We start from the raw sequence: 13,316 nt of genomic DNA on the forward strand, positions 1-13,316 counted from the left end.
GGTGGTTACCTTGGTCTTGCCACTGAAAGCTTTCTGTTCTCTCATCTGCATTTATACCTGTCACACTTTATTCCTCTGCTTCCTGCCATCACTGGATTACTCATTTATTTGTAAATGTTGTGTCTCACTAACTGGACTGCAACTTGAGCTATGGGCCCAAATCTGAGTAATTTTTGTGGTCCCCCAAGTGTCTAGCACAGTAGCACTTACGTACTGGGTAGTCCATACATGGGGGTGACTGAGTCCCGTGAGTCCTGTCAACCTCTCCTGCCTGGTCTCTGAGTACATTGGAATATTTATTGCCAGGCACTGTGGGGAACTGCAGGCATCTCCCCTAGAGAGTAAAATCGGGGCCAGTCAAATGCAAATGGATAAGATGAGTCTTCTGTAGAAGTAACCCACTTTCTAACCCACACAGGATGGCTGAGGAATTTCTAGGAACATCCAAAATTTTAGTCTGTGAGACTAGGGTATAGTGTCAGGGATATGCCTGGTTAGGACCCATCTCTAAAATGTAGCCAGGTCTGATAGTCACATGTCAGTAAGGCACTGTTCAGCTGTGAAGTGACAGCAGTGTTTCCCCCAAATATTAGGGGCTTGGGGTCCAGCAAGTTTGGAGAAACTGCACTGTATATCCTTTTTGGGAGATCACAGTGCACATTAGCTTATTAAAGGTTCCCAGAGGTCTTGCATTAAAGAAACCAGTGGACTGTTTAGCCAGCATTTCTCTGACTTATTTGTCCATAAACCCCTTTTTGGGAGTCCCGTATGCATTTTGACGAAACCAATGAGCATGCTTTTGGGAGTCCTGCGACAGAGAATAGAAAGAGCAGGACATGGTTGGGTGTCTTCCTTGCTCTCCAAGGAGGGGAGACATTCTGAGCATTCTCATCTCTTTGCCAAGTATGCTCATTCCTGCCTTGGGGAGGAGCGGAGTGGGGTGGGGGAATGCTTTAAGCAGAACTCCCCAGTTTCCTTGTTCCTTTCTTAGCTTATTTTTGTTATAATTTGGCTTCACATGAAGTGTTCCCAGAGGAGGAAAATGTCCCCGACCATGCCAAAGCAAGCATTCTCTTCTACTTTTGATTGTGTTTCTCATTTTGATCACATTCGCCTTTACTGACCACGTGATATTTCTGAGCCTCTGAAGCCCGCTGGGGCCAGTGATAAATTCTCCCTGGTGAGCCTGTCGCTGTCTGTCTGGTCACCTCTTCCCTCTGCTGTTCTTGCATCCATTCACCCCTTTTATCTCTCACCAAGTCTGTTTCTTCTGTTCCCTGCCACAACTGTTCTGCTCTTAGGATTTAATCTAATCTCCCCTCTCTGAGTCCTCTGCCCATTATGTGCTTCAGATTGGTTTATTATCTGATGCCCTTTTCCTCCAGTATATACAGTCTCGCTTCATGGCGTACCTGGAAGAGATTGCTGGCAAGGAGCAAGTTATTAGATTTCAGAAGAGAGCTACCTTTAATTAAAAAAAACCTTTAGTTTTAACTGCTACTCATTTTAAACATTGAAGTTCTTTTGTTGTGTCTTCCATAACCTAGAGCAGCTGTGGTTTCTTGGTGATACATTATAGTTTAGCCAAAGACATTATCTCTTTCTTGGGGAATCGGAGTGCTCATCCAAGATTGAAGTTTTTTTCCCCATGTAGGGAAAATAATGAAGCACCTGCCTGACATCCCAGTGTGTGGTGGCAAGGTCAGACAGCACTGGGGGCATGGTGTTCTATCAACAGAGCTGTTATTTGTTTGTTTGTTTGTTTTTAATTAGGTTGGCTCTCAAGGTTGTTAGCTGTCAAAGCTTTAAACAAAAGCTGCGTTATTTAATTAGCGGTTGTTTTTCAAGTCATATGTGACTAAAGCCATTGAGTGATCCCAGCAACCTTTCTTAGGTAGGATCCCATATAACAGCCTTCCACAGTCACGTGACAGACAGGGAACCCGAGGCTCCTAGAGGCCTCCTCGCTAGAAAGTGGCAGAGCCGGCATTTGGACCCAGATCAGTTTGATTTGTAGAGGTATGTTTTTTCCTTCTCCCAGGTCAACGGGTAAAATGAAGTACATTCTCGTTACTGGTGGTGTCATATCAGGAATTGGAAAAGGAATCATCGCCAGCAGTGTGGGCACGATACTCAAGTCATGTGGTTTACATGTAACCTCCATTAAAATTGACCCGTATATTAACATTGATGCAGGAACATTCTCTCCTTATGAGCATGGTAAGCAAAGTGCATTTTTTCTTTTTTAAAAATAATAATTATGTAATATGTGAAAGAAAATATCAGGCCCTGGAAATTGTGTGTGTCTTGCATTGCGTGACCTCCACTTCCTGCCTTCTGAGAAGGGTCCTTAGCATAGCAGAGTGATGCTTTGCTCACTTGGACAGAGAAGAAGCAGAAATCTTAATAGGCAATGGAGTGATTTGAGTTTAGTGGTTTCTGTAATAGAAATGATATTGTAGGTGGCTGAATGAAAGTTTGTCTCTTCTCTTGAAAAAAGATACCTGGTGACATGGTAACTTTCTTCAAATATTTGAGAAGAGGGATTATGTTTATTCTTTGTGGCCCCAATCTTTAAGAATAGGATGGGTGGATAGAAGTCGTAAAGCCATGGATTTTGGCCCAGTATAAGATCTTTATAATAGTAAGTGCTCTTCAAGAGTGGGGTGAAGATTTCAAGAATTTGTGATTCCCTTTGGTAGAGGTGTTCAAACAGAGGCCAAAGGACCACTTTGTAGGGATTCAGGCAACAGATAGATGTTGAATTTGGATGATCTGTATGCTCGAGGTTCTGCTTTGCTGACAGAGTCTGCATAGTAAAAACAGGCATCTTTCAGAGTGAGTGACAAGTCACAGCTGTTAAGATAGGCTGGGAAACAGCACTTCCTTCTTTGTTATTGCATTACCTCCCAGCTGTGTGATGTGTAACTGTCTGAATTGCCTGAGAGAGTAATTTCTTAAAACTGGGGGTAGATGTACTATTAAGACATGTTAAGGACTTTGTAGGTGGCGCAGTGGTAAAGAATCTGCCTGCCAATGCAGGGGACACGGGTTCGAGCCCTGCCCTGGGAAGATTCCACATGCCACGGAGCAACTAAGCCCGTGCGCCACAACTATTGAGCCTGTGCTCTAGAGCCCGTGAGCCACAACTACTGAGCCCATGTGCTGCAACTATTGAAGCCCACGCGCCTAGGGCCTGTGCTCCACAACAAGAGAAGCCACTGCAATGAGGAGTCTGCGCACCACAATGAAGAGTAGCCCCCGCTCTCAGCAACTGGAGAAAGCCTGTGTGCAGAAATGAAGACCCAGCACAGCCAATAAATAAATAAAAAAAAAAAAAAAAAAAAAAGACATGTTAAAAAAAACTTCTTAAGTTTTTAAATTGTTTTCATACTCCCACTTTCTAATGTGAGGTAAAAATCTATGAGTGTCATCAGAGCAAAAATCTTCACGTAGTAAATACTGTCAGGAAAAGATGGAAAAATTGGAGCAGTATTTCAGAATTCTTGAGAGCAGAGGATGAGGGGAAAATGGGACCATTTTTACTTTCCCGTTTTTGAGCTTGTCTCCCAGTGTGATGGTAGGAGGCCACCCATTTGGGGCAAAATTTCTGGAATGATGTTTCAGGGAATGAATGTTAAACAAAGGAGTAGAAGGAAACTTCTTGAGCCATTTCGCCCCTTTGTTTTGGACTAAAGTGTGACCTAGAAGCCGGTTTTTATAATCAATACAACTGTAATATATGTACTTTGTTTAAGTCTTTGGATCGAATCCTACTTTTATCACATTTAAACCTTTCTCTGCTCAAGTAGGAGACTTTCCCAAAAGTTCTTTTTCTTTTAAGTGGTGGATGACATACTACGTAAAGTCCTCTGTGTCTTGCACGGCTGTAGTTTCCTTCTCTTCATCCCGTGCTGTTTCGTGTCAGAATCTTCTAATTCAGACTGAGTTTGGTGGTAAACTGGAAGTATGGAGTTAACTTTTTGGAGAATGGTTGGTGATTTTTCTTTTGTGTCATATTTACTCTTCTGGAAATAAATTTCCCTGCTTCCCGTCAAGTTACTGCAGGCTTTGTTCCCTTCAAGTGTTTATATTTGGGAACTCAAGTTGTGCCAGGGTATTTGTCTTTCATCCACCCTAACCATTTTCACTGCTCACTGCAGGTGAGGTTTTTGTGCTGGATGATGGTGGGGAAGTAGACCTTGACTTGGGTAACTACGAGCGTTTCCTTGACATCCGCCTCACCAAGGACAATAATCTGACCACTGGGAAGATCTATCAGTATGTCATTAACAAGGAACGCAAAGGAGATTACTTGGGGAAAACCGTCCAAGGTAACACTGGATTTGCCTTCAAGGTTTAAAAATCTTAACCGTTTAATTTCTTTTGTGTATAAAAATGTACCTTTTGTGCAGTTTCAGCGTAAAAGTGTCAAGGTACTATTAGTGAAATATGTCTTTAGTTGAAAATTCAGAGTTATATGGCTGTTTCCTCAAAAAGTAACTTGAGTAGGCGCCCGCCTCTCTGTGAATGGCATTGAAGCTGACAGTCCAGAGTCCATGACTTGAGTCCAGAGAGCTGTTGTTTTTCCACAGTGATGAGTACGAAGTGATGAAGGCAACTAGATGAGGGCAGTAAACCAGACAGGGTGTGTCGTGCCTCTGGGACTTTCCGTGTATGGAACACAGTGAGAAGGAAAAGGACTCCCGTCACGTCCATCGGTCCTTGGGCTGGTCATGGGCTGGGGAGTCTGAGAAGCAGGTCTCTGGGTCCTCCTGAGCTTTCACCAGCACTGCATCACTTGTGTCTGTTTGCTGTGTGGGGGTTTTGCACAGTGATCGTTTGAGACTAGTGCTGCTTTTTAAAAGGTGGGATTGGAAAACCACTGGTCTAGTATAATGGCTTAAGTCCAGATTTGAGGGGTTGCTGAAGAGTGACTCTCATCTAAGTTATGAGAGTAAATCTGCTTTTGACTTTGGACTTTACTGGACTGAAGGCTGAGCGTCACGCTGACAGCTGGCTCTGCCCTAGGCCACCCTGGCCGGATTCTGGGCTAGAGGGTCATGTGTAGGTCTTAGCTCTGCCACTTACCAGCTTTGTGAACACGGGCAGATTACTTCCCCTCTTTGAGGTCTAGTTTCCTTTTCTGTGAAATGGGCGTAATAACAATACCTACCTGTCCAGGTTGTTGGGAGAATTAAAGGAGCTGAGTCAGTGGAGTAGCTCTCTGTGTTCCCAGCACACAGAACGGGATCAGTTAGGAGTTGCAGTGATCTTGATCATACAGTTTGCTCTTCTAGGCCTCTAGTGTGTTAATTCACCTATTCACTCATCAGCGACTTCTTGAGCGCTCACTGCGGCCAGATCCTCACTGGTGCTAGGAGTGCATGATGAACAAGGCCAGGGAGGCCATTGTCCTCATGGCCTACGGGAGGAAAAAACAGATGAAACAAGCTGTCTGGCAGGAGCCGAGAGGGAGCTAATAGAGTGAGGAGGGAGAGAGTGGTGGGGAAGGCGGGTCTGGACAGGTGATCAGGGAAGGCCTCCAAGGAGAGGGCACGTGAGCCGGGAGGCCAGCCCTGGGAAGCGCGGAAGGAGGGGGCTCGGTGCGGACAGTTACCCACAGCTGCGAGGGGCGTGGTCAGGACCAGGAGGGAGACTTGCTGCCCTGAGACCAAGGGGCAGGTGGGAGATGCGGGCTGCAGCCACGTTCCGCAGCGTGGAGGTTGCATTTTACTCAGAGCCGAGGGAGGCCACGCACGCGTTTAAGCCTAAGAGGGGTGAACTCGGAGTTAATGTTTGTAAAAGATCACGTTGGCTGCTGTGTGTGGAATAGGTAATAGAGTCTGACTGCGGCACTGCCCGTGATATACACAGCAAGTTATACAGTCATCTCTGCCCCTTAGGAGCTGGCCTTCTGAGCTCCATGACTGTGATTTAAAGAGCACTGAGCTGTGGCTGGCGTCGGTGACACCTCCGCGCGCGGGCTCTGCTCAGCATCTCCCCAGGGCTCCCTCGGGACACTTCCACGACTTCAGGAAGTAGGCGCTCTCACCTCCAGTTAACAGATAGGGAGATTGGGCTTGTGAACAGTTAGGTAATTTGCCCAAAGATCCACACCTAATGAGTGGTGGACCTGAGAGTTGACTCCAGGCATTCTGGCCCCAGATGCTGTGCCCCTGACCGCCCTGCTGCCCTGTCCTGTCTCTGCAGTGGATTGTCTACCCTTGGGTAAACTGGAAGCGTAATGGAACAGGGTTCTGGCGCTCTCTTGTCCTTGGGAAAGGGTGTGACGTGCGCCCCCAGCTGTAAGCAGTAGGCTTGGCCGTGCAGTCCCATGTGTGGTTCTGCAACCAAGGTCGATTCTGCACGGGGGCCATTGCTCCAGGGTGACTCAGGATGCCCCTCAAGGCCTTACCTTTTTGTAGCGCTTCTGGTTACTACTGGGAAATCTGGAAGGGAGGCCAGGGGGAGTGTGATTTGTTTCTGTTTTTTGTTCTTTGATTTTTTTTTTTAAAGGTCATAATCATCTTTATTTTTTTATTGTGCTAAGAACATTTAACATGAGATCTACCCTCAACAAAGTTTTAACTGCATGATACAGTAGGGGAGTGTGATTTGTTAAGGGCATTTAAAAAGGGTCTCAAAAATATTGTTGTAACCCACTGCTGCTCTGCAGTTTGTTGTCACAGAGAGTGTGTCTGCCTCAGTCAATGCCAGTGGGAAGCGTAGGTCCACATGTGCCTTTTCTCTTCCTCAGTGGTCCCGCATATCACAGACGCAATCCAGGAGTGGGTAATGAGACAGGCGTTAATACCTGTGGATGAAGACGGCCTGGAGCCTCAAGTGTGTGTTATCGAGGTTTGTTGAGTCTGTTTAGAACTCCATGGTGCTTGTGCATGTGACCAGGTGTACATTTTCTCCTCCTTAGTCAGCCACCAGCAACTGATAAGCCAATTGCCAGTGAAGCCCTAGACCCTCCTAAGGGCAGCATGGAAGGTGAGGGCATAGTCCCCGTCATGCGGAGTGGCTCTACCATCCACAGCGATGCTTTGTCCATGCACTTCTCCTTTTTCAGCGTTTATACATTTGCTTAGTATGGATTGTACCAATAAGAGTGGTGTGACGCTTTTTCATCTGTCAAGAAAGTCAGGTGACCTGACCTTCAGCTTTCCTCTGGCAAGAATGTTCATCCCTCTGAATGAGCCTCTTTTGGATTCAGTTTGCTGATCCTAGCTGTTGGATCTCAGTGTTCTTGTGAAAACAGGAGGCTCAAAAGTTCCAGCAGTTTGTTTATAACTGCTTTTTAATGTAGAAGTCCTTTATGGCTAAGTAGATAAGATTTTGGTTTCTTTGCTTTGTGACTCTTCATACAAATAAAATTCCTAGTACATCTTTCACCTGACCTTTTTCTTGAAATGATGTGGAAAGATCCACGATAACCTTGGTGAAAGGCGAGCCCATCATAAAAAGTAATCTTTCAGCACAAAGAAATGTCTAATTATCGTTAACTGACATTTTTCCGACCCAGGGAGTCTGTGTTACACTGTTACTGATCATTGAGTTGAGATGATAGAGTACAGTTGTTAGAAAACTAAACCACAAGAGGAAGGTTTAGTGCTTAACCTCTAAATAAACTTTGTTCTTCTAGCTCGGTGGTACAGTAGGAGATATAGAAAGCATGCCCTTTATTGAGGCCTTCCGTCAATTCCAGTTCAAGGTCAAAAGAGAAAACTTCTGTAACATTCACGTTAGTCTAGTCCCTCAGGTAAGGCATTCAGAGCTTTACTTTGGGGGATGGAGAGGAGGGGAAAAGGATGGTTTTCACTTCTTATCTGTTTCAAGTATGTCAGGTGCAGGAAGCAGGGAATAAAAACTTCTTTGTGAATTTTAAATTATTATAATCATGCTTTTTGAAAAGATCAAGTGGGAAACATTTGGACAGTTAATCAGGGAAACTGCAGCTAAAGACAGTGGGTTGCACGTGTCCATTTGTCTTTACTACATGATGAAACTCCACTACAACTGGAGTAAAGGGATTTTCTTTTTAAGACAAAAATTCACAAAGATAAATACTCTGGGTGGAGTCAATAGTAACAAAAATTAGGAAGGCAGAAAGCAGATGGCCATGTAGACATGGACTGAGCAGACCTGGGAGAGCTGGATCCTAAGCCTGCAGTGGGGAAAGCAGGGAAGCAGCCCTGCTCGCCCCGCAGAGCCCTGAAGACTCAGGAATGGGCAGCATTGGGCACCTCTGGGGGTGGGGGGTGGGGCTTGCCATAACTGCTATTTCAGAAGCACTTAGACCCTGAGATCCCCTTCCCTAATGTGCACAGTTGGGCATCAGTCCCTCTCCCGTCTTGGCAAAGATTGTAGTCTTTTTCTGGATGAGCAGGCACTAGGGACAGTGTAATTTTATGTTGTGAGACACCCTGCCTTCTTCTCCTTGATTTGCAGAATCATCACAGCCAGGCAGGGACCATCTCTATAGGAGATTGTAAGATTCTTCTTGGGGTGTGTGGCTAACCCGGGAGAAAACACACTGCCCTCCAAGGCTCCCCAGTGAAAACAGACCAGCCAGAGTCCTGCAGTGAGGACCCTGGTGGACAGGCCCACCCACTCACAGAACTTCCAGTTAGCTTTGAGAGTGAGCTGGCAGCCAGTGATGGCCAGACATTTGGAGAAAGCATCTAGCATGCAAGAGACCAAAACAACAGAAGAAAAGAAACTTAGAGGAAATTGAGGCTCTGCAGGGAGTAGGAAAAAAGGAAAAGCAAGCAACATATCATTAATATCCTCAGAATTAAGAGGTGATAAACTGCATCTATTAAACCAGAGCTGGATACCTTAAAAAAAGAATATTCAGAGAACAGAAAAGAATTCTTGGAAGTTAAAAATTGGATAGCAGGAATGAAAAAGAAGGTTAAGGAAATACCCGAGGAGGTAGAGAAGAAAGGTCAAGAGAGAGAAAATAGAGAAAAGGCAAGAGAATTCGAGGCTGGTGTATGAGTTCTGATCCAAATAATGGGATTTTCAAAAAAATAATAGAAATGGAGGAGGAAGTGCGATGTGAACCAGGGGTCCACAGACAGGCCAACGCAACCCGCCCTTTGTTTCTGAAAGTAAAATAGCTGTGCCCATTTGTGTTAAAACAGCAGAGCTGATAATGAGGACCTCCTGTACAGCACAGGGAACTCTACTCAGTACTCTTTAGTGACCTACATGGGAAAAGAATCTAAAAAAGAGCACATGTATGTACACGTATAACTGATTCACTTTGCTGTACAGCAGAAACTAACACAATGTTGTAAGTCAACTATACTCCAATAAAAATTAATTTAAAAAAATCAGAGTTGTGTAGTTGTGACAGACACTGTGGCCCACAAAACCTGAAATATTTATTGTCTGGCCCTTTAAAGAAAAAGTTTTCTGATTCCTGATCTAAACAATTCAAGGACATTTCCGCATAGGAGTTTCTAGATTGGAAGGGCCCACTGAACGCTCGTCCTATTAGATGAAAAATGACCCCCACCAAGCCACGTTGTTGTGAAATTTTGGAATAATGGGGCAGAAATTCTAAAAAACTCTAAAGAGAAAACTCAAGAATCACGATGGCATTGGACTTCTCACATGCAGTCCTGAAAGCTAAAAGGTAGGGAAGCTGTTTCCTTAAAGTCTTCAGGGAAAATGACTTCTAACTTAGAATTCTGTACCCAACAAGTGTATCTGTTAAGTGTGAGAAGAGAATAAAGATAATTTGTACATAGAAAACTCAGCATATCAACAAAACAAAACCAAAAACACCAACCAAGGAAAACAAATAATTGGACCAGAAAGGAAAAGTTATGGCACACGGTTTTATGGTGCACGGTATCTAAATACTCAAAAATATGTAAACACTGAAGAGGGATCATGAACTAGGGGCTGCAGACACAGGCCAGGTGCCTGGAATGGGGGCAGGGGAGTGAAAAAATGGGTTCCTCATCCAACAGGGAAACCACTAGAAAGTGCCTCACACTGGATGTCAAGAAGTAGCAGTAAAGCATACTACGAGGATCGTTCAAGGGTGGGAAAGTGAAGGACCTACAGTACAGCACAGGGAACTGCATTCAATATCTTATAATAACCTGTAATGGAAAAGAATCTGAAAAAGAATATATGTGTATACACATACATATATATATAAATCACTTTACTGTACACGTGAAACTGATGTAGCATTGTAAATCAACCATACTTCAATTAAAAAAAAAAGTGGGGGCTTCCTAGGTGGCACAGTGGTTAAGAATCCGCCTGCCACTGCAGGGGACACGGGTTCGACCCCTGCTCCAGGAAGATCCCACATGCCACGGAGCAACTAAGCCCTTGCACCACAACTATTGAGCCTGCACTTTAGAGCCTGTGAGCCACAACTGTTGAGCCCATGTGCTGCAACTGCTGGAGCCCATGTGCTGCAACTACTGAAGCCCACACGCCTAGAGCCCGTGCTCTGCAGCAAGAGAAGCCACGGCAATGAGGAGCCCGCGCACCACAGCGAAGAGTAGCCCCCACTCACTGCAACTAAAGAAAGCCCACGCACAACAAAAAAGACCCAACACAGCCAATAAAATAAAAATAAATAAATTTTTTTAAAAAAGTGGAAGAGTGGCTATCTCTAGGGTTTGGAAAGGGGAAGGGGTAGATAGGGCTGGTACTCCTGCTTTTAGGGCAAACCTTAAAGAACTATTTGACTCTCAAGTATATGCATGTGTAACTTTGACAAAAATAAAAACTAAAGTAGGTAAATGGGCAAATTATCTATTTTCCCTATTAAAAGAGGTTCGGGGAAAAGTCACACTTGAAAATTCCTCATCATAGAGAAATCAGCTTTTTTTTCTTTCTTTCTGTAAAACAGCCAAGTTCAACAGGGGAACAGAAGACGAAACCCACCCAGAACAGTGTTCGGGAACTCAGAGGGCTTGGGCTTTCCCCAGATCTGGTATGAATTTCTGGTTACCTGGTTTCAGCATGATCTTGTCTGTCTCATTAAGATCTCTCCTCCATGGCAGCCAAAACCTTTGTTTTCTTGGCCTGCGTTTAGTTAGCCGATAACAAGTTAACCGGTGGAGAAATAGGGTTAGTGCTTTGAGCTGGGCTGCAGTTTGCAAAGATTTCCTTACCTGGCATGTGTGAGGTTGTGTGTTCTCCTCTCAGCCAGTCATTCATTCTCCTGTCCTTCCTGCCCCATTACGTTAATTGAGGAAAACCCCAGTGGGCTCATTAATCTGTCCATTTGTCCTTCTACTCGCATGTTTCTGCAATTTGGGATTTATGAATTTCAGTTTTGAAAACAAGTAACATTTTCTCAGTGTATGTGCATTGTGCTAAGAGTTAGCATTTTCATCCAGCTTAACAATGTGGTGTCTACTTTAATTTCAATCAGGAAAAAAACCCGATTTTGTAACACCTTCTGTCCATCCAAATGTCTAGGTTGTATGCAGGTGCTCAAATCCTCTAGACACATCAGTGAAGGAGAAAATATCCATGTTCTGCCATGTTGAACCTGAGCAAGTGAGTAGAAATTCCATCATCATGGGAAATTGTTTTTTCCTTCTAATTGTCCTCTCCAGTTTCACAAGGCTTGTTGTTATTTGATAATTTGGGGCAGCAGGCTGTTCCCTAGAAGCACTGACACCCACTGGCTCTGTGATTCTCCGTCCCCTTGTCTCCTGTGGTTCCCCGAGCATCTTTACCTCTCCTGCCTGTCCCCACTCCTGATGTTTGCTCCAGCCAAGCTGAATGGGTGTTGCCCTCTCCTTGTAAGAGGCCTGGCAGTCTCCTGTGCGTTTTCACCCTCTGGAGCCCAGCTGGGACACAGTATTGTCTGAGAGACTTTACCTTCCACACCTCCTCAAACCTCAGGGTTAATCCTTCTCTGGGTGACCTGTGTCTCACAGGTCCTGGTGGTGAGCCGGTCATACTGCCCCTTAGTGTCTATGTGTGTATGTGTTCCCGTGTGTGTGTGTGTGTGTGTGTGTCCATCGTGTTTGTCTCCCCTCACAGACTGAGCTTCTTGAGGGCAAGGATCACTTTATTCAACGTTATATTCCTGGTGCCTGCTGTCTGAGGCGTTGCAGGCTAGTCTCTTTTGTTACTGGTGCTAATGGAGGTTACCTGTGATGTGGGAAATTCAGCATTTTGGAACCTGTGTGGTGCACGGTATGGAAATTCCAGTGGTGGTGAGTTGGGATTGTGGCTTTGGTCAGGTTTGGCTGAAGGAGAGTAGGAGGGAAGTTGAGGTCAAGGAATGTTTGATTAGGTTGTAGATGGTGTGTTCTACTGCTAGGTTATTTGAGGATCAGGGAACTAAGCAGGGGAGCCCAGCTGGCCTAGAGAGGCGCGAATGAAGCAGCAGCGTTAAAATAAGAGAAGTCCATTCACAGGACTTCTGGGAGTATGGAGTTGGATATAAAACAATTAAAGTCATTGCCCTGGCGTTAAAGTGAATAGAGCAAGAGGAAAGCCTTTGACCATTAGAGGCAGCTGTCCTCTCCATCTCCACGATGGCTCCAGTTTCAGGGTGTGAGTGGAGCCTGGCGCCTGAGATCAGTGTTCCTGGGTGCAGTGCCCGAGCCAGGAGCCCATCAAAGGGGTTCGACTTCACACTAAGCACAAGGGACATCAGAATACTTTCATTGTTATGAACAGCCTTTTTATGTGCACTTCAGTTATTTTAGATATAGTAAGACCCCAACATACAAACAAGTTCCGTTCTGAGAGTGCATTCATGAGTCCAATTTGTTCGTAAGCCCAACAAAGTTAGCCTAGGTACCCAACTAACACAATCGGCTATATAGTACCGTGCTGTGATAGGTTTACAATACTTTTCACACAAATAGTACATAAAAATCAACACAAAAAAATAAACATTTTAAATCTTACAGTACAGTACCTTGAAAGTACAGTAGTTCAATACAACAGCTGGCATACAAGGGCCGGCATCAAGTGAACAGGCAAGATGAGTGACTGAACTGACTGGAGGAGGGAGAGGAGGTGGGAGAGGGCAGCGCTGAAGGATGCTCAGCAGTAGGGGACGGAGGGCGAGCTGCAGTTTCACTCCGCCTGACCTTGATGGCACAGGTCCTGGTTCTTTGCTGGAGCCAGATGCTCATTCGGATTTTTGAAAATTTGCAACTTAAAGGTTCATAGGTAGGGGACTTAACTGTATTCTGTCTCAGCAAATGAAGTAATTCAATTCTATAATAGAATAGGTTATCATTACAATTAGTCACTATTAAAAATGTGACGTGTTTCTATATTTAAATTAGAACTTCACA

The 13,316-nt window shown here is 44.8% G+C and overlaps 1 protein-coding gene across 7 annotated transcripts in view; it reads left to right on the top strand.

Moving 5' to 3' along the window:
• The window catches only part of CTPS1 (CTP synthase 1), a 30,521-nt gene that overhangs the window by 1,403 nt on the left and 15,802 nt on the right, over positions 1-13,316 (top strand). For 5 of the 7 annotated variants that reach the window (XR_009048974.1, XM_057707084.1, XM_057707111.1 and 2 more), the window contains exons 2-7: positions 2,042-2,220; positions 4,164-4,334; positions 6,761-6,861; positions 7,652-7,768; positions 10,895-10,978; positions 11,470-11,550. Coding sequence is in view for 6 of the 7 variants with exons in the window: in XM_057707084.1 (XP_057563067.1) it covers positions 2,042-2,220; positions 4,164-4,334; positions 6,761-6,861; positions 7,652-7,768; positions 10,895-10,978; positions 11,470-11,550 (733 nt within the window). In the remaining variant the exon portion in view is untranslated. The remainder of the gene's footprint in view (positions 1-2,041; positions 2,221-4,163; positions 4,335-6,760; positions 6,862-7,651; positions 7,769-10,894; positions 10,979-11,469; positions 11,551-13,316) is intronic. The other 2 variants (XM_057707074.1, XM_057707095.1) reach the window with 2 other exon arrangements.

This window comes from Hippopotamus amphibius, chromosome 1 (assembly GCF_030028045.1).
Source record: "Hippopotamus amphibius kiboko isolate mHipAmp2 chromosome 1, mHipAmp2.hap2, whole genome shotgun sequence".
NCBI classification, from domain to species: domain Eukaryota; kingdom Metazoa; phylum Chordata; class Mammalia; order Artiodactyla; family Hippopotamidae; genus Hippopotamus; species Hippopotamus amphibius.